Source organism: Grammomys surdaster, unplaced genomic scaffold (assembly GCF_004785775.1).
Source record: "Grammomys surdaster isolate TR1022 unplaced genomic scaffold, NIH_TR_1.0 62, whole genome shotgun sequence".
Classification (NCBI taxonomy): domain Eukaryota; kingdom Metazoa; phylum Chordata; class Mammalia; order Rodentia; family Muridae; genus Grammomys; species Grammomys surdaster.
This window is the reverse complement of record NW_021604564.1, coordinates 28468831-28491000: the sequence shown is the minus strand read 5'-3', so window position 1 is coordinate 28491000 and position 22170 is coordinate 28468831. Positions and strand designations below refer to the sequence as shown.

Here is a 22170-nt window from a genome sequence, read left to right as displayed (position 1 = left end):
AATTTGAAAATCCTTCTGTGGTCTGATACTATAGAGATCCCAGCTACTGAGGCGTCTTACTCTACGGTTCCTTAGCAGTGTGTCAGCAATCACAGAGAAGATACGCCAAGCATTGGCAACAGTTAGTAGACTACAGACTTTGGATTTCAAATGGGAAGTTAACTTCAAAAGAAATACACTCCAAATTGACAAACAGCCAGTGACAAGAGTTCTGAACATTCCATGAGTAAGAAAAGTATGGTTCTTAGTTTCCTGGAAAATGGGTTCCTAAAGGTATCTGTCACTGGAACACTGGTAATCCATATGCCTATAAAGTGCTTTTTATTTACCACTTTGCACAACTCACAAATAAATGACTATAATTAGCGTAGCCAAGGTAACCAAATGCAGTGGAAATTGGCTACAAATAATATCGACATATTCCTTAGTACTCATCTGTACATAAATAGTTGTCCTAATCAACACTAAGTTAATTTATGTAGCAAGATTGAAAATGTTACTACAAATTTTGCCACTCTCTTTAGACAGAGAAGATGTAAATTTTACCTGATTATGACCAAGAAATTCTAGTTCTTGAATCACATACAAGAACTGTGGTGTGTGTGTGTGTGTGTGTGTGTGTGTGTGTGTGTCCAGATGTGAGTTTGTGCAGATCAGATGGCATCCACTATGTTTTGTTTGGGGTTTTGAGTCTTTTGTTTTAGGGGAGGGGGTTAGGCATAGTCTATCACTGACCTGGACTTTACCAAGTAAGCTCTGCTGTGTGGCTCGTGACCTCTAGGGTTCTGCCTGTCTCTACCTCCCCAGCTCTGGGATTGTAAGTGCATGCCAGCATATTCATGGCCAGCTGTATGTACTTGGGAGCTTAAACTCTGATCCTCAGGTTTCAAAGTCTAACAATTGCCCTACTTAGTTATCTCACTAGTCCAAGAAGTTTTGAGAGCTGTGGAATAGTCTCTAATACTATTTTGTCTCAAATGTTCTGTTCATTGAGTCAGGGATTGGGCATATAGCCCCTGTTGACTTAGAACTTGCTAAGTAGTCTAGGATGCCTTGAAGCTCTTAATTGTCTTGTCTTAAGTTTCCCAAATTCTGAGGCTACAGTCTACTGCCACTGTGCCAAGTCTGATACAAACTTGGTGTATAGCACAACATGGCTAAGCATGCTAGTTTATTTATTGAGTACTTTAAATACTGATAAAATTTCCTAGTGATTTAAAATTATATCCATTTTCATATTTGTGTGTGTGTGTGTGTGTGTGTGTGTGTGTGTGAGAGAGAGAGAGAGAGAGAGAGAGAGAGAGAGAGAGAGAGAGAGAGAGAGAGCACATATATATATATATGCCAAGGCACGTGGTCAGGTCAGAAAACCACGTGTATAGATGGTTTCTCTGTTTCCATGATGTGATTATTAAGGATGAAACTCAGTTCATGTGATTTAGCTGCAAGGACTTCTTTTCACTGAGACATCTGGCATGTATAATTTTTATTAATTTCAAATAACTAAAGCATGATTAATTTATATTATAAAATTTGTGAAATGCATGAAAAACTGGAATTTTAAAAATTAACATAGAATATTTATTTAATGAGTACCTTTTATTCTAAGTTTCACAAGTATCTAAAATTCTTCGAGCTCTCGAAGGAAGCTTTAGTGTTTCAACTGAAGTAGTGTATTACACATTGATTTACATGCAAGTGTGCTTGAAAATGTTTATACATGATAACCAATATTTCAAAATAACAAAACTTGTAGAATGTATACAATATTTTTAGAGTTAAAGGCCATTAACTACAAGATTATTTTCAAGGAAACAATACCAAGATATTTACTATCTATTAATATCACTAAATAATGACTTTTTATTTTATATAAATCTATGTGTAATGGTAAGTCAATACTTTTGATTGTAACATCCTATTAATGATTGTCATTCACAAGCCTGAAAGTGAACTACTGGTGAGTAATCTCTTGAGGAGTTTAAATGCTGAAATTGGGATTACAAAATCTGATTTGGAACACAGTGAAAATCCTAGAGATGTTTCACTACACCCTATACACGTCCTATTTCTATAAGAAGATATGCACGTTAAAAGAGAAAAAGAACATCCCTGTTACAAGTTCGTATGGTGTATAGGCAGCATCCCAGGAACGTGTCTTATATTTGGGCCCACTGACGCTTAAATTTCATCTATTTGATATAGTGGTGGGAAAAAGCAAGCTCTTCTCTATCACAGAAGTAACATTTAAGAGAAAAATAAATATGTATAATTATTTTAAAACTAAAGTGGATCCCTCCTGTGCATGGTGCACAGAATCAAGTAAGTATGGCTTGTAGGGGCTCTCAGAGACTAGAGCTCACAAACTCTATATGGGTCAGAGCTAGGTCCTCTATAAATATGTTAATGTAGTTAGGTTGGTGTTCTTCTAGGACTTCTGACAGTGAGAGTTGAGGTACCTCTGACTCTTTGTCTACACTTGGGAACCTTTTCCACCTATTTGGGGTGCCTCATTCAGCCATAATATGAGGCTTTGTGCTCACCTGGATCATATCTTGTTCGGCCACATTGAGTGGAATTGCTGAGAGGTCTGCTTTTTTTTTTTTAAAGGGAAATAAAGGAGTGGAGAAGGGAGAAGATAAAAGTTTCAAAAACAAAATAAATATTAGATAATAAATTGGATAATTGATAAAATTTTAGTTCAAAAAGTTAATTTACAATTATTATATTGGATCAAGGAAAGATAGGCACTAATGCAACATTTTCCAATTAATAACATTCTTTTTTCATATAACTGGTGCATATCATTTTAAATGGGCAAATACATCCAAACGTATATAAACAGACTTTTTCATTTGTCATTTAGATAAATAGTTTGAGAATGAAATAAACGTATCCCATTAAGGGTCCTCACACAGGGAAGCTGTTACATGACTTGCAATGTTCTTTTATCATTTATTTTTTTGTGTGTGTAGATTCATGTCCAGTATTCATTCAGGTTACTATCATCTTAGTAATAAACTGTCAGTGATAATTCTTAATGATACCAGAAGATATTTGGTAGAAATTCCTTTTATATATAATTGTATATGAAATTGTACATGTTTTTCACCTTGCAAATAGGTATTTTTTTTCTATATCTACTAATTCCTAGAGGTTGGTTAAAATTTCCTCAGATTATATAAAAATTTGTATGAACTGAGAATGTACAAAAAGTACACACTGCATGTTATTGACAAAAATTAAGAAACATTGAAAGCTTGGTGAAAGCAGTGTCACTCAATAAGAGAAAAAATTTTAAGCAATGTTTTAGGTAAATTTATAAACCAACAATGTGAAATGTTTTGGGCAATATTACACATCTTTATACATAACTGCAATGGAAGGTGAGGTCTCTTGAATAGGGCCTGAGTATTTCACCAGTTTTATCCACAAAATGAGTGGATCTATTTCTCATGAGGAAAAATCAGATACAGAAATGAAAATGAAAACCACATAATAATCAATAAACTTCAAATAAGCAACAGAGAAATTAATAGAAAATTGACTTTTTCATTTGTCATTTAGATAAATAGTTTGAGAATGAAATAAATGTATCCCATTAAGGGTCCTCACGCAGGGGAGCTGGTAGGTGACAAACAGCGTTCATTTATCATTTATCAATAGTCACACTGACCCTGTAACTTTAATTACATAGAAAAGCATTTAACTTTTTTTGAAAATGTGACCATATCACAGATAGCCAGTTACAGTACCTGTGATGTAAATCTGGGCATCCACATTGTTCTTACTAGTTTTGTGTCTCAGACTGGAGGCCCAAATTTTAGTGAATTTAACTTATTATTTTCTCTATGAAGTGCATATACAAACAAACCTATTTTATTTATACAGACATGAAAAACACAGGTCAAGTTTTTAAAATATTGCTCAGTATTTGTTTACTATTCAGTATTCAAATACTATTGAGGACAAATGCTAAATGTCTAAAAATATGTGATTTTACTTGCAATCATTATTTCCAATCATTTCCTTCCAGTCCTCAGGAATAAGCTATTTTGCAATTATGACAGCTGATATAAGAGACTGCCTGATTTACAAAGATAGACTCAGATAAACTTTAAGATATACATATTTGTATTTTAGTCTGTAGCAGTAGATGGTCCTGCTGAGAACTGTTATGCTTAAGAAAATTAGAAATGTATCCAATATGTGTTCCTTTCAAAATGATACTTTTTCTAATCAAACCTTCAGTACGTGTGATAAAATGAAATTGAAGAAAACAAACTTCATTTAGGAGAAAATTTCTAGACATCTTTCTAAGTATCGTAAAGTATTTTATAGATATTAACTACAGTTACATGAGCATGCCAGGGTCATGTATTCATCATTGCAACTCACATCAATAAATAAAAAATGCACATCAAAGTTCTATCCCACCCTAGTGTCATTCACAGCATGTATAGCTTTTTCCATCTTCTTTCAGTATATTGTCTTCTATATATTTCCCAATTATAAGAATCCTCACATTATCAGAGTATATCTCATAGATTCATCAGAAACTTGAACAGATTTTTGTAAACAATTGGAATGAATTCCCTTTATTCATAAGTCAAAGCTTTATTTGCCAACATCTGACATCTTACTGAAATTAAGAAAAGATATCTGTAGTAAATGAAAATTAATAATTCTCTGGCAGATGTTGTTATTTTCCAATGGTTTAATAAAGTACATGATATATTTTATCTATTATCTTTAAAATACTGATCATTTAAGTTATTTATTTTTAAATTTATATTCAGTAGTTTGCCATGCATGATGAATAAACATCTTATATTTTAAGATGGCAATTTTTAGTTGTTAAAAGTGACTAAATTATCTAGAATTGTCCATTAAGCATATCTTTTGAAAGAGATAGGCATGATAAGAAATTTATAACTTATAGTATTTTCATAGCCTAGACATTTAATGAAGACCAGTTTCGTACAACTAAATAGATTTGTACAAATACACCTCAATGATATTAATAATATTTAAAATCTTATAACTAAGATGTTATACCCTTATTCTAACATAGAAAATTAAATGTTTTAATATACTGACTTACTAAAGAAGCTTGAAAAAAATTTAAATCTACTTTTTAGCCCTTTAGCTGTGGTTAATCAGTTTTCCCTCTTGTGATGGCTTTTACAGGGCTTCACCACATCTTCCTGGACCTCTGCCATATCTTACCGATACATCAATAGTACACTGAAAAAAACGGAAAGCACCTTGACAAGGCTATAGAAAGCAAAGTGCCACAGAGCAGTGGTCAAGCCCAATAATTTTGTGCACGGAGCCAGGTGCAGTGGCCAACTGAGAAAGCTCATGTGACTCTCTGCAGCTGCCTTCTTGTCTGCAGCTTTTCTGTGAAGGTTTGGGACTGCTGCAGGCTTAGATAGCAGAAAAGCAAGAAGGGGAAAAATAAAGGACCACAAATGAAAACAATTCAGGAAAAGACAGATTTTATGTGCAGATACATAAGTATAAGGTAAGGTTATCATAGAAAAAAATGAACAAATAAAAAAGAGTTAGTCAATTTGAACAGGTGAAACAGTAGGCCACATTGTGCATTGGGAAGAAACACAAGCTCAAGTGAAAATTCGGGATCTTTAATCTTTCCACTTTCACTCCTCCATTCCTTTTATATTTTCTCATAACATGCTTAGTGACATTTGCTTAATTAGCTAATTTTGAAAATTTGGAAGATCACCATAAGTTGTCTTTACATAAAAATAAATCATATTTTTTTTAAAAATTACTTTGACTTCTGAAATATTTCTGCTACTTACTGTGAGGCTTATAATATAAAACAGTAATATAGGTTGCAAAACATCACTTAGTAAAAGACATTTTAATTTTATGTATTCAGATTTTTACTTTCAAAAGACTCAGAATACTTCTTACTATAAAATTAAGCATATTACAACTGATCAATTCAACACAAAGGTACAATTACTTCTTACTGTAAGTGCTTTCTTACAACTGCAAAACAGCAATTATTGTGCCCAGTGCATTGTGTCTACCATGTTACCACTGAGCTGCATAAATGGAGTGGTAATTCTATATCAGTTTTACACATTTAACAACTTAGATATGGGGGCAAAAAGTTCAGCACTTAGATGATGAAAACTAAACACTGCCTTGACTATTTAAAACGTGTTGCAGAACACATTTTAGCATTTTAATGGTCCTTAAAATTCTCTAAAATCCCAAATTCTTTGGAAGAATCATTAACAAAATAGCAACACTGTGCTGTGAAATAAAATAGCTCTCCTGAAGACAGGCTACCAGGAAAATCTGTGTAACAAATCTAGCCCTTCTTGAGAACTTTTATTCATTCCTTTCCTTTGCATAGATTATTAGGCTCACTTTGTATTTCTAAGTGACTAGCTGACTAAAATGCTCACTGGGACTGGGGTGCTACTTAAAGAAAATGAAAGAAAACCACAAAAGGGAGTGGGTGGGAAAGAAAATGTATGCAAAGAAACATGTAGCAGTTTTCTTATGCCAAACCTTTTGTTGTAAGAGGCTGGGGTTAAATTAGAAACTTGCAGAAATAGAAACCAATAGTTCTAAATGTACAGTTTTAAAATGATAACAATAAATCATATACCACATATAGGGCAAACATGAAAGGGACTTTGTACTCACATATAAACTGCTGGCAAGATCTGGTTTGTTGTCAGGATCCCAGACACTAAATAGATGCTCTGTTCACTTAGCGTGAAGGCCCGCAAGGGGCAGGGACCTCCGGGGATTCTTGGCAGTTCTCAAGTCTCATTAGGTCTGCATATTAATGACTTGCAGCAATATAAAGAGACCCTTGAGCAGCCTTTTTTTCCCTTTCCTCCTGCCTGGGTTTCCCAAGACTAAGCAGCCACAGATAGAGCACACATTAGCCAACTGAGAAGCTTGTAGCATCCACTGCTGCCAGGCCCTACTGGGTGTGTGCTGCCCTTTGACACAGTGCCTTGGCACCATTCCCAGGGCTACCAAGTGTGTTAAGGAATGAATACTTTCAAGGACTAATAGTACCTTGAAAATTAAAACTCCAGCATTTTATGGAATAAAATCAAAGTCAAGTCTCAAGAGAAATAGGTGTCACCCAGAGGTAACCCAGTGATGTACATTTTCAGATGTTTCAAGAATTTCTCAGGCTTTCCCATTTCCTTGTGTTTCAAGTAAACATAGAGTTAAAAAGACAGAATTCAGCAAACATCTTTCATGGGTGAAATCCAAATGGAAGCAGAAAAAAGCAAGCAATTTTATTTCATCTTAAGGTAGATAGTTTACGTCTTATACTTTCTTTTAGTATTGGTAATTATTATTAGATCTTACACATCCTTAAAGAACAAACTGATATTTGATGCTTTGACAACATTAATTATCAAATGTCTATTACTAATATTCTGAAGCCCAGAGACCCAGGACTAGAAACTAGACTTTCAGCCCATTTGCGACTTTTAACATCACCCACTTCTTAAGTGATGCTTTTGTATGAAAAATATGTTTCTCTGGAATGCAGTGTTTAGATTCTAGGGCCCAGTCATGGGCCACTGGTCAACTCCGAACCTCAACACTCCAAAGAGATGTAACACTTTCACAACCTTCTTTTCAGCGTACAATGACCAATAGAAGACAGACCATCACCTAACCCATCATCCATTGGAGATGTATTTAAATAAACAGCAACATAATGGGTATTTAGATTGCTCTTTGATCACACTTACCAGCTGACTGGCCACGGTTGGTGACATCATGATCACTGTCTCCCTGTTCACTGTCTCCATGGCCACTGTCCTTAGAGCTTACTATGTCAGCTTCCTGGAATGCAGAACTAGAAACATAAAGAGGAGAATGTTAGAATTTAAAAAAAAAAAAAAGGTGAAGAAACACAGAAAACATTCTTCTGCCACCACATGGTCACTGATGTGTGCTGCAGACTCTTGGAACTTCCACATGAAGCTCATTTTTACTACTTAAATATAACTCCCTAAAAATGGAGCCTTCACAGTCAATTGCAACATGAAACGTGAAGTTTGAACATTAGTCTATGACTGGAGCTAAGTGCATGTATAGGCCTTTTTAAATAAGATATATATGAATGTGTATGTAGATAAGTCATGGAAGCTAGCAAAGTATTTTGTAATTTTTATATAAATGAAAGCATATTGTATAGCCAACAGTAGAGAGAGATAAATAAATTATATACAGTAGACATGCCTTGCCTCAGTTTAAAATGCTTTATACATTATGTCTTTTCCTATGAAACAACACACCTACTTCCTCCTTATACTAGGTAAGTAACTGTTCACACAGAAAACTAGGGATTGAAAATATTTCATACCTGTTAACTCGGCGAGGTCTGTCAACTAGATAGCTGAGCTCTGCCCGCTGGTGTTTATTCTAGGAAAAAAATAAATAAATAAAGAGCACTAAAATTCAGAGGGTGTAATGACCATCCTGGTTCTGAGAATAAGAACTATATTGGATTTAAGCACATGTATATATTGTGCATATTTGAACAAATTTTAAGATTTTCATAAGACCGCAGCCTGTTGATTTTTGGCTAGGATCAGGAGAAATGTGTAGAGACATATGAATCTAGATTTTTTTTAATTCAGGTGTAATGGTTAAACAAAACAAAACAAAAACAAAAACAAACAGACACTTTGGCCCATAATAAATATGTCTTATTTAAAAAGAGTATGCAAAAAAACAAAACAAACAAACCCCTCATACCTAGGCTTAATAAACTATTGTTATTGTTATTATCATAAAATTACCCTAATTGTAGTCTGCATCTTGTCTTACAATAGTCTACAGTGTGTTTAAATGGATACGGATGGACACAAGAAAAAACAGCACGCTCAATAAGAAAAAGTTTGGATATTTTCTCGAATTATTTTGTTGTTTATTTTCGAAAGGTACTTAGGATACAAGTGAGCTATACAAATATTCATGAATGTCAATAAGTTATATCTGAGACTCAAAATAAAGAGATGCCAAGAGGGACTGTCATAACCCTGCCCCAACTTCCCTCCAGAGACCCTCTGCAGGCTCCCCAAAGCCCATACACCTTCTCAGTCCAAACTTTGTTTTACATAGCTCTCCCCACTCCCCAGCCTCCAACTTTGCCACTATGTCTCTATCTTTTAAAAAGAAACTGGAATTGACAAGCCAAATTCTTTGATGAAGAAGCCAACAGTAGGCAATTCCTTAAAATAAAAAAAAAAGTGGCAAAGAAGTAATTTTTACTGAACTGATATTTTAGGACAATTGTTCAAGCTTTCAGTTAGTTTACTCTTACAGGGTTCTGTGCCAAAGGAACTTCATTCAAATTCACACTGTGTGGGCATTCGACTTCAAAAGATTGTGTTAAAGCTGTCCAGAGCAGAATTGACTTGAACGTTGTGGTTTTTTTTTTTTTTCTGTTTCTGTTTTCTTTTTTTTTTCTTTTTCTTTTTTTTTTTTCAGAGAAGGAACTGATCACTAAACATGCAATCCAATTTAGGCAACCATATAAAGTTAAACAATCTATCGCTCACCGGTACACGCGACTGAAAACAACGATAAACCAACCAAAATTGAACCAACTTTATTAATGCCTGGGACAGATGCAGAGAGAAAAAGACCTTTGTCAGTGATAGGCCCCTCCCCCACACTTCCCTCTCTCTCCGAGCTTTTTCTCATATATTTCCCCCAGGTTTCAAAGAAGGTAGGACCTTAAATATAATAGAGGGAGGAGGAAGCTTTGAGGTTGCAAAGAAGCAAGGGGTGAGGGAGGATGAAAATAAAATTAAAGGGGTGGAGCGCAGTCAGGAACAACACGGAAGTTAGGTTTCACAACAAGAGGTGAGAAAAGGTGACCCCCCCATCCTCCCCTTTGCACAGCCACACAAACACGCTAACACCTTAAGATACACAGTGCACCAGAAGAGATGCAGGGCCGGGTTAAAGGAGGCTTTCTGATGGAGGAGATGAGAGATGGTGGTTCTTTCGCTTCAGTCTTACCTCGTTGGACAAAATGCTTCCGTTGGAAATGATGTCTGGTTGCTGATCGCTGTACCCGGTGACGATGGCTCCACAGGGATTGTGCTCAGCGTCTGTACTCCGAGAAGGGCTGCAGGGTTTCAGAAACATCAGGTCGGTCTTGGCGGACTCCGGGGTAAGGCAGACCTGATAGCAATAGTTCTGGTTGTGGTGATGGGAACCGAAGCCTCCGGACTCCTCTACGGGCACCTGGGCCGGGTTGCTAGGGACATTGGCGCTCTGCACCAACATGATATCTGACTTGCTGAGTTTCTTCTTGCGCGCTCTGGCTTGGCGGCCGCAGCAGGTGGAGTTCCCGTTGCCGCAGCAGCAGCAGCAGAGGCAGCAATCACTCGCGAGACACGTGTAGATGTTGAGTTTTTTCTCTTTTTGACAGCGCACGGCCAATACGATCATGGCCAGCAGGAAGATGAAGGACACCGAACCCAGTGCGATGATGAGGATGAGTGTGAGGTCTAGTGAAGTTTCTCCTCCGCCAGAGCGGCTGGGGCGCAGGTGTTCCCCGGACCCTCCGCTTCGGTCCCCGCCCCCGCCCAGGGGCTCCACCGCTCCATCCACCAGCTGAACCACCAGGGTGGCTGTGGAGGACAGGGGAGGCTGCCCGTGGTCGCGCACCTCGATCACCAGCTCATAAGGCCGCTGGGGGTCGCGCTTGGCTGGGACACGGCGCGCGGTGCGGAGCTCTCCGGTGCGCCAGTCCAGTCGGAATAGGTTCATTTCGTTGCCCCGCACTATACTGTAGGTGAGCCTGGCGTTCTCGCCGTCGTCCGCGTCCACTGCGGCCACACGAGTGAGCAGGTAGCCGGGTTCGGCCGAGCGCGGTAGCACCTCGCGGGCTGGAGTCCCGTTGCGCCCCGGAAGGGGCGCCACGATGGCGGGGGCGTTGTCATTCTGATCCACTATCAGTATGTTGACCGTGGCGTTGCCAGCCAGCGCCTGGGGACTGCCGGCGTCGCGGGCTTCCACTTGAAAGCTGAAGTCCTTGATCTGCTCATAGTCGAAGGATCTCAGGGCGTACAAGTATCCGTTGTCTGAGTTGATGGACACGTAGGTGAAGACGCTCATTCCCTGGATCTGGCACTCTAGGATAGAGTAGGTTAATTTTGCATTGGCCCCTTCGTCGCGGTCTGTGGCGCTCACGGCGTAAATGTAGGCACCCGGCACATTATTTTCTGTCACATACACGTCGTAGACAGGCTGGCTGAAGCGCGGCGCATTGTCATTCACATCTGACACTTGAACCTGGATCGACTTACTGGTGGAGAGTGAAGGTTCGCCCCGGTCGCGGGCCACCACGGTCAGAGTGTAAGAGTCCCCAGCCTCTCGGTCCAAGGGGGCTTCGGTCACGATAGTGTAGTAATTCTTGAAGGAAGACTTCAGGCGGAACGGCACGTCTCCCAGCAGCTCACACTGCACCTGCCCATTCTCCTCAGAGTCCCGATCGGTCACGCTGAACAGAGCCACCACCGTGCCAGGGGCCGCACCCTCGCTCACCGCCTCTTTCACTGTGCTGAAGCTGATCTCTGGTGCGTTGTCATTGGCATCCAGCACTCTCACCAGAACCTTGCAGTGCGCAGGCACGGCATTGGGACCTAAGTCCTTGGCTTGGACATACACCTGGTACACTGGGCTCTCTTCATAGTCCAGCTCGCCGCTCACCTCCAGCCGGCCGGTGCGCGGCGACAGTCCGAAGAGCTCCCGAGCCCTGGGCGAAATGTGACTACTGAATGAGTACACGACCTCGCCGTTCTGGCCTTCATCAGGGTCGGTGGCATTAAGCTGGATCACTAGGGTGCCAGGGGGAGAATTCTCTGGTAGGGAAACAGTGTAGACGGGTTGGTCAAACGCGGGCACATTGTCGTTAGAGTCGAGCACTCGGATGGTGAGTAAGGCCGTGCCAGTACGCTGCTGCTGGGGGGGCAGGCCGGCTCCCCCACCGCCTCCCCCTCCTTCCCCTCCTCCTCCCCCTCCTCCCCCGTCCACCGCGGTCAGCACGTAGCGGTGCACCGCTTGCTGTTCTCGGTCCAGTGGCTTCTCCAGGACCAGCTCGGCGAATCGGTTGCCATCTCCCTGGGTCTGTACGTCTAGCGAGAAGTAGCTATTTGGGGTTATCTCGTAGTCTCGCAAGGAGTTGGTTCCCACATCTGGGTCGAAGGCGCTCTCCAAAGGAAAGCGGGTGCCTGGTGTGGCGCTCTCTGAGATCTCCACTGTCAGGTCGGGCTCTGGGAATGAGGGAGGGTTGTCATTGATGTCCAGCACTTCGATCTCCACTCGGAACAGCTCCAGCGGGTTCTCCAGAAAGACCTCCAGGTGCAGGACACAAGAGGGACTCTGCTTACAGATCTGCTCGCGATCTATCTTTTCGTTTACGTACAGAACCCCGGTCTCCAGATTGAGGTCCAAGTAAGGGGTCCGTGAGTTGGCCACCGTTTGAAACCTGCGAGCTGAAAGTTTTGTAATGTCCAAGCCCAGGTCTTCAGCAATATTCCCCACGAAAGTGCCATGTTCCTGCTCCTCCTGCACAGTATAATGAAGCTGGGAAAAGACTCCGTCCACCATCCAGAGCAAGGCAAAGAATAACAGCACAATCATTTCCAAAAGGAAAGGAAGCAGCTCCCCCGAAGCCAGCCAGCCACACGATCACCTCCCCCCAACCACCAAAAAAATAATAATCTAAAAAAATAAATAAAAGTGTGCTGCGTGGGGGGGGGGCTTCTGATGGCTGTCTTAAAATTGTTATTCCCTTTGCTTCATTTTAGAGCGTCTCCGAATCCAGCCTCATTTTTCAATCTTAGCGCAGAAAGGGTGACAGATGTCCCTTATGCTCAGCCGTAATCTTCCCACTGACCAATTAATAAAATAACAATCATACAATAGTCAGCCTCCTTTATTCCGACAGTGTTGGCGCAACGCGGCGCTGGCAAATCCCAAGGAGGAAATTTCGGTATTTCAAGACTGTCCTAGGTTTGTCTTCTTGCTGATGGGAGGAGAATGTGGAGGAGGAAGAAGAAGAGGAGGAGGAAGATGAAGAGGAAAAGAAGGAAGAGGAGATGCTGCCGGCACCACTGAACATGCCTCTTGATATCAACGGCTGGCAAACGCGAGCGAGCTTAAAGACAGCGAGAGAATTTTGTGCCGGAAAAACACGGAGCCGTTCTGCAGCATAAAACTTTCATTCTCTTCATTTCTCCGGATGGACGTTCCTCTTGTCATTTTCTTCCCTCTGCCTCTCTTTGCATTTCTTGGCTTTCATAGTCTCATGTCTGTCCTCAACTCCACTAGCTCTCGCTCTGCTGTGAACACAACCAGCGATTCCTTTTCTGCTGTTCCCTTTGCAAGGCTCTCTCCCTCTAACCTGCCTCTTTTCCTCTCAGTCCATCCTGCCTCCTGTTTCAGCCCCAATGCTTGTGATCTCGGCTGGCAGTTTCTGAGCTCCGAGCGCTCGGCTTCTCTGTTTTTGCGCAGCGCCCTCATTCTGCCAACCAATCGCCGAGGAGCACCACCCACCGAGCGACTGTTTGTTGGCTAAAGTGGCCGTCAAGTACTTACGTCACGCGGCAGCCAGGCGGGGCGGGGCAGAACTCTCGCCTTGGCTGCCCGAGTGAGTGTGAGTGTGAGAGCAAGAACAGCCCGCAGGTCCCGAGGCGCTTGCTGGGGACTCTGCCGCGGAAAGTTCCCAGTCCCCAGCCGCAGGTAATGGGCAGGGAATAAGAGAGGTTCCCCTGTTTGCATCAGCAAATACGAAAACATAATAGCAACAGCTGCGGAAGCCTCTCCAAGGAGCGGGGTTTCCAGTGACGTTAACATTCTTTTTTCCTTTAAGGTGTTTTCCCTCCTGCTGATCGTGGAAAGAAATCACCAAGAAGAGGGGAAAGTTGCCCTGGGGCCGGTAGTCAGCAGGGGTTACAAAAGGCAAGGGACTCTGGCAGAGATGCGCGCGGACAGTTTAAATGCGGCCATAAAATGGCATGTGTCAATCAGAGTAAGAGGGTCCGAAGGGGCGTTGCGGGAAGGACAGACCAGTCTGAAATGGGAGTGCGGAGGTGAATCCCCCTAAAGCGGAGGGATTCAGACCAAGGGACTTGGGGCGACAGCTCCTATAGACGGGCAGATGGTTGAATGTCTACCCACCAAATGTCTACCCACAAAATGCTTGCTTAAAATTAACTCGTTTGGAGACATTGCTTCTTCGAACTGTGAGTACTCCAGTCAAGGATTGGGAGCTTGTTTGTAGTTTTTGCATGGGAGCCCGCCATCGACACCGTCAAACCCACTCTAGGGTACGGGAGCCAGCACCACCCATCACTGCGAGGCGCTAGCAAATATCCCTGCGCCTCGCCTGGCCCCGCGCCAGGCAGCAGGGGAGAGCGCGGGCTTTTATTTTATTTTGCCTGATTTCTGTTTTAATTATTTATTTTTATTTTACAACTGGCGATCCATCCCCGCCTCCATACTAGAGGGGGTGTGGGAAGGTACATGGCCAGCCTGGGGACAGCTCTCTGGAGAATGACCGTGGGGTGGTCGCGAGGCCGGGCGGGGCGATGAGCCGTGCGGTGCACAAGCACAGAGGGATGGAGTGTGCACCGCTGCGGGAATCCACCGGCATGAGTGCACATTCCTGTTGCCGGCCCTCGTCCTTGCTGGCCACAAGCTCAGCTCGGTGCGAATCCCTGGGGAGCAGTCCCGGGATTCTGAACCGCGCGCCTGATTAGCCACGGGTATCCACTTCTGAGGTACATCCACAAGCCCAGTTCCCGTGAAGTTATAAGGCGGCGGGAACAACTCTTCATTGCTAGGAGAGAGGCGCTGAATGCCCATTCTTCAAGGATAAATATCGAAGAATACGTTTTAATACTAATCAACGTGCTGCCCGCAAGGAATGGGTTGTTTATTTTCGGCGGAGCCCTTTAAGTCAAAGACTAGAATGACTCCCAAGAGGCTTCCTGGTAATGAATGACCCAGGAGTAACGCCACTGCAACCGGAGGGAAAGAATAGTTCCTCCTCCCATACTCCTTCCCAGCCCCCCGCCCCCCGCGCCCGCAAGGTATGCTACAGTGCCTTCTGGAAAAACAGGAGTGCAGGTCCCCACGCGTGATTGACAGCGAAGCATGCTCTGACCACTCCGGAGAGTCCGTGTCTAACGGCCTGTTCCCCTACCCTTACTACTTGCCTCTTGCTGAGAGATGGGTTCTACCTTTAACAGGATAGGTGGAAAAGGAGCCAGCATACATGGCTAAGCCTTTTCCAGCTGCAGTGAATTGACCATCCGCCAAAACCAAGCTCAAACCGCTGCAGTTTAAAATGATTTTAGCGTCACGTCTGTGGCGGAGAATAAAGCGGCAGAGCAGAAAAAGGACCTGTGGATCAATGAAAAGGGGATCATCGTGTATCCGAATATTAATATACTGTGACCATCTGTTCTTCCCGCCCCTCCCCCTCCCTTCAGATCTACAGTATTAAAATGCAATTTTTCTTGCTCCTCAAGCTGACTCATCAGAAACCCCGGGCATTTAAAAAAAATAAAACACGACACTAATGCTTTAATGTGTTTATTTGTACGAACGGAACACTTGTGTGCCTGCATGTTTTCGTGTGAGAGACATGCTGCGGAATGACAGTGCAGATGTGCTGGCGGAGAGGGTTTGTGTCTGGAAAGGAGCTTGAAGTTTGAGCTGACTTAGGGCGTTTGCGGAAAGCCACGGAGCTTGCCGAGGTGGAGATGAGAACGTGAAGAGATGGCCAGATTTCCCTGTAAATAATCAGTGCATCCACTGTAACACTTGAGCCGCTTTTTTTTTTTTTTAAATGGTGGCAGCTGTGTTTGAATGGGAACCTTCTCCAGAAACGTGGGTTACAGGCGTCTCCTAGCGGCGAAAGCAGCATAGGGCAAGTGAAATAATTTTGCTGTGGAGCCCGCCTTCTGCCTTTGTAGGGTTTGTCTGTTGGGGGTTCTGCTGGATTCTGCAGGTCTCAGAGGCCGGAGTCCAGGCCACCAACGCAAAGCCAGGCTTCTCCACCGGTCTCGCCTCGCTGACTTTTTAGTTTCTGAGGCTCCATCCCCTGGACTATAGGGGTGACAATGGGGTCTCCCTAGCCAAATAAAAAGCGATCTAGGCCCTCTGCCCTCCCTGAGAAAGCTCGAGCCAAGGACGATTGCAAGAGCAGTTTGTTCACATCCAACATTTGCAGGTGGGCATTAAAATAAAGTCTTTGAAAGAAACGAATCCTGTGATCTTGAACTCAAAAACATTTCTTAAATTTTTCTTTCAAACTGTCTTTTGAACTAAACATGTATGTTTTCTGTTGTAGCAGCAATTAGGCAGATACTTTTCTCCCTCCACCTCTTCCTCATCTTTCCCTGTTTGCCCTTCTTCAGTCTGGGAAGGGAGCTGCTTCTTTGAAGCACAGCGGACTTTATCCCTGGGCTCTGCCTTACTGAGGACGGGAAGCAAATGCTTGTAATCTTTCTCCCCCATCCTCTGAGGCCAAGGAGCACCAGCTGTCTGTTCCATAACAAACTGCACTCCAGGACGGGGAGAGAAAGGTGTTTAATCATTTGTAAAGAGATTATAAAAATCAGTTTTCATGAAAATCTTGGGTTATATGCATATGTGATACTGCCTTTTTTTTTTATTTCTCTAGAAGTAAGAGGGCACCAAAGATCTCCCAGAGCATGGAAACTAAATAATAGGGTGGCTTTCTGGTCTACCACCTCTTAAGGGAGAAGCAGGAGAGACGGGATTGTTAACTAGCATTTGGATAAACCAATGTTTGCCGTGATTTAATATGACTCCAAAGCAATCTGTTTTAAAATCCTCTTATTATTGCACTGTGCTCAGAACACTGAGAAAAAAAGATTCTGGTGATTTGCCATTTTTCTAAGAATTGGAAGGAATACTTTCAAATGCACCAGTAAGGAAGGTTTTAGGTTTTAAACGTAAGGGAGGACCAGGATTGAATCTGATAGATCCCAGCATGTGCCCCCTTTACACCCAACTCATAGTGTAAATGCCACAGATCCAGTGTAGCTAAATGTTTTACAGATATCCAAGAACTAGATTCATACACACACACTAGATAAATAAAACTTAAAAGGAAAGCAAGCAAGTCTTTGGAACTTAGTTCACAAACACAGTGATAGCTTTGTTCGCTTATAGCAAAGAGGGAAGTGTGGATTAGAGAATTTGTAAACAATTAGTATTGTATGCTACCACAGTTATTTGAATGACTAGTAGCTGTCTAAGGTTCTGAAGCCAATAGAGAGTAAACCAGGAAGTCCTTATTCTTGGGTCTGGAAATACCAGATTATCTACTAAGTTCTACTGTCTCGATACTCAAAGTAGAAATGTACAACTGTATTTTGTTTAAGCTAGTAAGAACTGGCATGGCTTCACATTGCAGTGTCTTTTCATTCATCCAACAGGGCCAGTATTTTGTTAAACTCTAAACAGTGAATTAAAAGCACTGGATGGGCTGAAGCAAGCCTCTAATGCAAAATGACAAATTGCACTTAAGCAATACATGAGCAAGAAAATGATTTATGGATTTTTACAATGGTCTGAGCAAATGAAAGCCACATGAATTATACATCCTAATGCTCCAGATATCATTTTCTAATAATATCTTTTCAGTTCAGATACCATACACTCTTTACTATAAGAGAAATTGATCAGGGATATTTTTAAATTAGCCAATGGCTTTTGATAGTGATGCCAAATATGTAGAGATGTATTCTTTCCCTTGATTTGGGGATGGAGAACTAATAAATACCAAACAAACATTTTTGCTATGTCCTCATACATTGTTATTAGAAGAAGGAAACAACCTTTTGAACATTTATGCTGCCTAATCATCTTTCAAAAGGGTAAGCAACAACTCTGACTTTGAATGAAAATTTTCATTGCCTTTTGTGTCTTTCTCTGAAAAACAAAAATCATAATTCATTACCTCATCTTACCCCTTTCTTCCATTGTGCTGGATATTGTAAAGTCTGATTTATTTAAAATGTCTCTTGGCCTCTCCATATTCTCTTTATCATATTTTTTATGATAAAAATTATTTAGTGAGTTGGAAACATATGTGAGCTAATGAAATCATTCCATAACTAGATTTTTAATTGGATATTTTATTTAATTACATTTCAAATGTTATCCTCTTTCCCAGTTTCCCTTCTGCAAACTCTCTATCCACACCCCCCTTACCCTGATTCTATGAGGGTGCTCCCCCACCCACCTACCAACTCCTGCCTCACTACACTCTAGCGTTCCTCTACAGTGGGACATCAAACATTCATAGGACCAAAGGTCTCCTCTCCCATTGATTCCAGATAAGGACCCTTTAGCTTGTCCAGTCCTTTCCCTAACTCCCCCATTGGGGTCCCCATGTTCAGTCCTATGGTTGGCTGCAAGTATCCGCATCTGTATTGGTCAGGATCTGGCAGAGCCTCTCATGAGACAGCCATAACAGGCTCCTTTCAACAAGCACTTCTTGGCATCATCAATAGTGTCTGGGTTTGATGTCTACATGTAGGATGGATCTCCAGGTGGGGCAGTCTCTGGAAGGCCTTTCCTTCAGTCTTTGCTCCACACTTTGTCCCTTTATTTCCTTTAGAAAGGAGTAATTCTGGGTTAAAATTTTGGAGATGGGTGGGTGTCCCCATCCCTCTACAGGAGTTGGGGAGTCATGTCTAACCTCTGCATATGGTCTCAACAGGTATTTTTCCTGCAACTCTTTGTTAGAAAAACATATCTCATGATCTGCCTCTAATGATTTTAAGAATCATATAAACTTTTATATGGTAATAGTATTTTGATTTTGAATACTTAGTTCCATCTGAGATGTGGTTAGCAATTACTTCTAGCATTTTCATTCAAGTCTTTATAACTTTAGAGTGGGTCTTTCTTGGTGGTGTACACTATTGTAAGTGAAGACAGTGCCTTTGCTGGGTTGCATACTTCACCAAAGGAAACTGTCAATCACACAGAGGCCTCTCGAGTACATTATTAAGATTAATCTGAATCACTAGTATCCTTTTAAAAAAGGAGAGAAAAGAAAGAAAAGAAAAGTAAAGGGAACAACAACAAAGAATCCCACTTTCTGCCTTCCACAACATTAATAACCACTCAAAAAGATTTCTGAAATCAATGATGTGATTAGGATTTTAAATAAGAACTACAAGACATCAGATTTTAAAAGCCAGCTGTGCCACTAACAGGGAGGTGCATGTATTTTACTGATGGGACCCAGAGGCAGAAAATGAAGCTTCAAACCCTGAGGTCGATACAGAACAATTTCAAAAATTAATTGCAAGTCTTGATTAAGTTTATATGAGCAAGAGAGAAATACAGAAAGAGCCCCACCTCTCACTTCCCCAGTGGCATGAGTTCTCATTTGACACAGATAGGAATCCAGCTTGGTCCTAGCAATTGCTAAGGAAGTATAAATTGTTTTCTTAGGGGAAGTCCCTTGATCTTATAGCTAGAGAATAAGATGACTCAAATTGTGATTGAGGTTATAAGCCATAAAACTCTGTTCTGAATCGTTTGAAAATAATCTTAGAGACAGGCTGTATGGAAATAATATCTAAAGTGGCTTCAGAATTGCATTAATAATTATAATTACAATAAATAATAACAGACTGAGTCTAATACTTTAATAAAATGATCGTCAGTTTTACTGACTTGTTAGTGAAATTCATTATACAAAGAAACTTTTTGCCTGCATTATCCTATTTAAATGGATTAATAATGTACTATATTCAACAACTCTTTATTTCACTGACTTTTGTATATATTTGGATGAATGTAACTAATTATTTTTAAAAAGTACAGAGATTTATTTGCACTTCTCAGATTCTGGAACTGTAATCATCCCTCCATTTTAGCCAGAAAGGATGATTATATGTTTAAGGAACTCATGAAACTACCTTTCAAGTCCAGGTCCTTAGATATTTATGTCCAGTATCATTTTATTATCACATGATATTTGAAATTTAATTTGAATTTTGAGGTGTGGTCTCACTATGTTGTCCAGAGTGGCCTGGAACTCACTAAGTGAACCAGGCTATTCTTAAACTCCATCTGCCTCTGCCTACCAGGGCCTGGTATCAAAGTCATATGCCAATATGCCTAGCCAACCCCACGGAATTCCCAAAGACCATCTGGATGAGTGAAATTCATGATGAAATTTTTTAAGTGTTTAGAATTTATTTATGCATACATTCATGTGTTGAACTGATTTCGGTTCTAATCCTACCCTAGTGAAAAACAACTAACATGTCACTGAATTTAGTTATGAGAAATTTAAAGAGGCATTTCTTAAAAATATGTCACTGAATCAAACATGGATATATTCTCTTATAAGAGAAAGGGATTATAAGCAGATAGCTTCTTCTTGTGAGATATGGCTGCCATGAGAATCATATATTTTAAGGAAACAACATAAAATTGATGAAGCAAAAATTTCCCAAAAGAAGTAGTCTCTGGTTCATCTGTTATTGAAAATTACCAGGTTGATCAATGGCCTTGGAAACATTTTTTTTTTTTGTTCCCTCAGTTCACCAAAAGTTAAAAGAAAAGGAAAACAAAAGATTGACCAGCTTTAAAGGATGAAAATACTGGTGTTAACCTTGTATATATTTGTAAACTAGTCTTTAATTTGAAAATTCAAATATATTTTGTTAAAAGACATTCATACTTTATTTTGCAGCAATTTTCTTAAATTATGCTCTAAAATGTTTACATAGAAAAATTTGAAAATTAAATGTACTTATTGGAAAATTTTAAAAGTTATTTGATCCAGAAAAATAATAAAACAATCATTAACTTGGAAAGTGTAATCAAAGAAAGAATGTTTTGATGATATAGTCATAGTATGTGACATTTCCAGTAATTTTCTTGGTATGAAATAATAAGGAAAAAAGAATAATGTTTTCTGTAAAAATATACTCAGAAGGTTAGAATATGATCAGCGTGGGTTCTGGACCAAGTAACACATCTGCTTGGTTTTGAGACCCTTTGATCTGTGGTGGGAGACAGTATGGCACATTACAAAGATGAGAGTCTTAGGAACAGAAACAAGTTTTGCACAGTCCCTTGATTCTTCAAACATTTGAATTTCACCAAACTACTTAACTTCTTTGAAATCCCTTAATATTTTTTTCCTTTCAAATGCCTATGATGATATGTATATTGTGAGACTTAATCTGAAATGACACATGTAAAATAATTGTAAAGATACACAGAAGAGTCCCAATACATGCTATTAGTAAATAAATAAAGTTGTGTTGAATCCAGTATCCCATACACTGATATGTACTGAGGAAAATGGACATCAGTTTCTCCAAGGATTTATTTCTTTATCCAACAAAATCTATTCATTAAACAGGCCCCAAGACTGGCTTACATTGTGCACATTTCATAGGAAATTAAAATATGATTTTGAAGACTACATACAAATAATGGAATAATAAGTCTATGCTAATTAAATATTGCATTTAATTCATGAAAATCAGTTAGAAGTCCTTTTCAACATCATATTGCCATATTTTATATTTATATTGCTTTCCCCTGGAAAAACTTAAGATCTCCCTAAGTTTACATTTATACAATAAACCTGATAATGTACACATTACAACATTCATTTGAAAGGGAGGTAGTTAATTGTTGAACTTAAATATAGTATCATGATAAACATTTGTTGACATTTTAATATTGCACTCTACTGTTTTTAAAATATTCATTTGTATTTCTTATTGTTCATTTGCTGACTAATATTTAAAATTCTCAATATTGAAAAATACTGGTCAAAAAAGATAATCTGATAAAATAAAATTTGTTCAAAAAATGCCTATTTATTTAAAAAGCAAATGTATTTGACTTTCTTTTTTGGCATTGCCTTATCATTTTCTGGATGCTACAGTATTTTAATACTATAATACATAATACACAATACTCTTCTATTTAACTACATATTATAACTAAAACAAAGACTCAAAATATGGACTGAACCTGATGTCATGAAAGTGTTCAGTTCTGAGAGAATGAGAATTAATATTGGTCATGGAAATATGCCTCAAG

The 22170-nt window shown here is 40.3% G+C and overlaps 1 protein-coding gene across 3 annotated transcripts in view; it reads right to left on the bottom strand.

Annotated features, from left to right (window-relative positions):
- Pcdh10 (protocadherin 10) overlaps window positions 1-13529 on the bottom strand; it is a 56698-nt gene extending 43169 nt beyond the window's left edge. For 2 of the 3 annotated variants that reach the window (XM_028764279.1, XM_028764268.1), the window contains exons 1-3: window positions 10054-13529; window positions 8387-8445; window positions 7770-7876 (exon numbers count right to left, since the gene is read on the bottom strand). In XM_028764279.1, the coding sequence (XP_028620112.1) occupies window positions 7770-7876; window positions 8387-8445; window positions 10054-12684 (2797 nt within the window). In that variant the 5' untranslated portion in view covers window positions 12685-13529. The remainder of the gene's footprint in view (window positions 1-7769; window positions 7877-8386; window positions 8446-10053) is intronic. The other variant, XM_028764260.1, reaches the window with a different exon arrangement.
- Between the last annotated feature and the right edge of the window lie 8641 nt (window positions 13530-22170).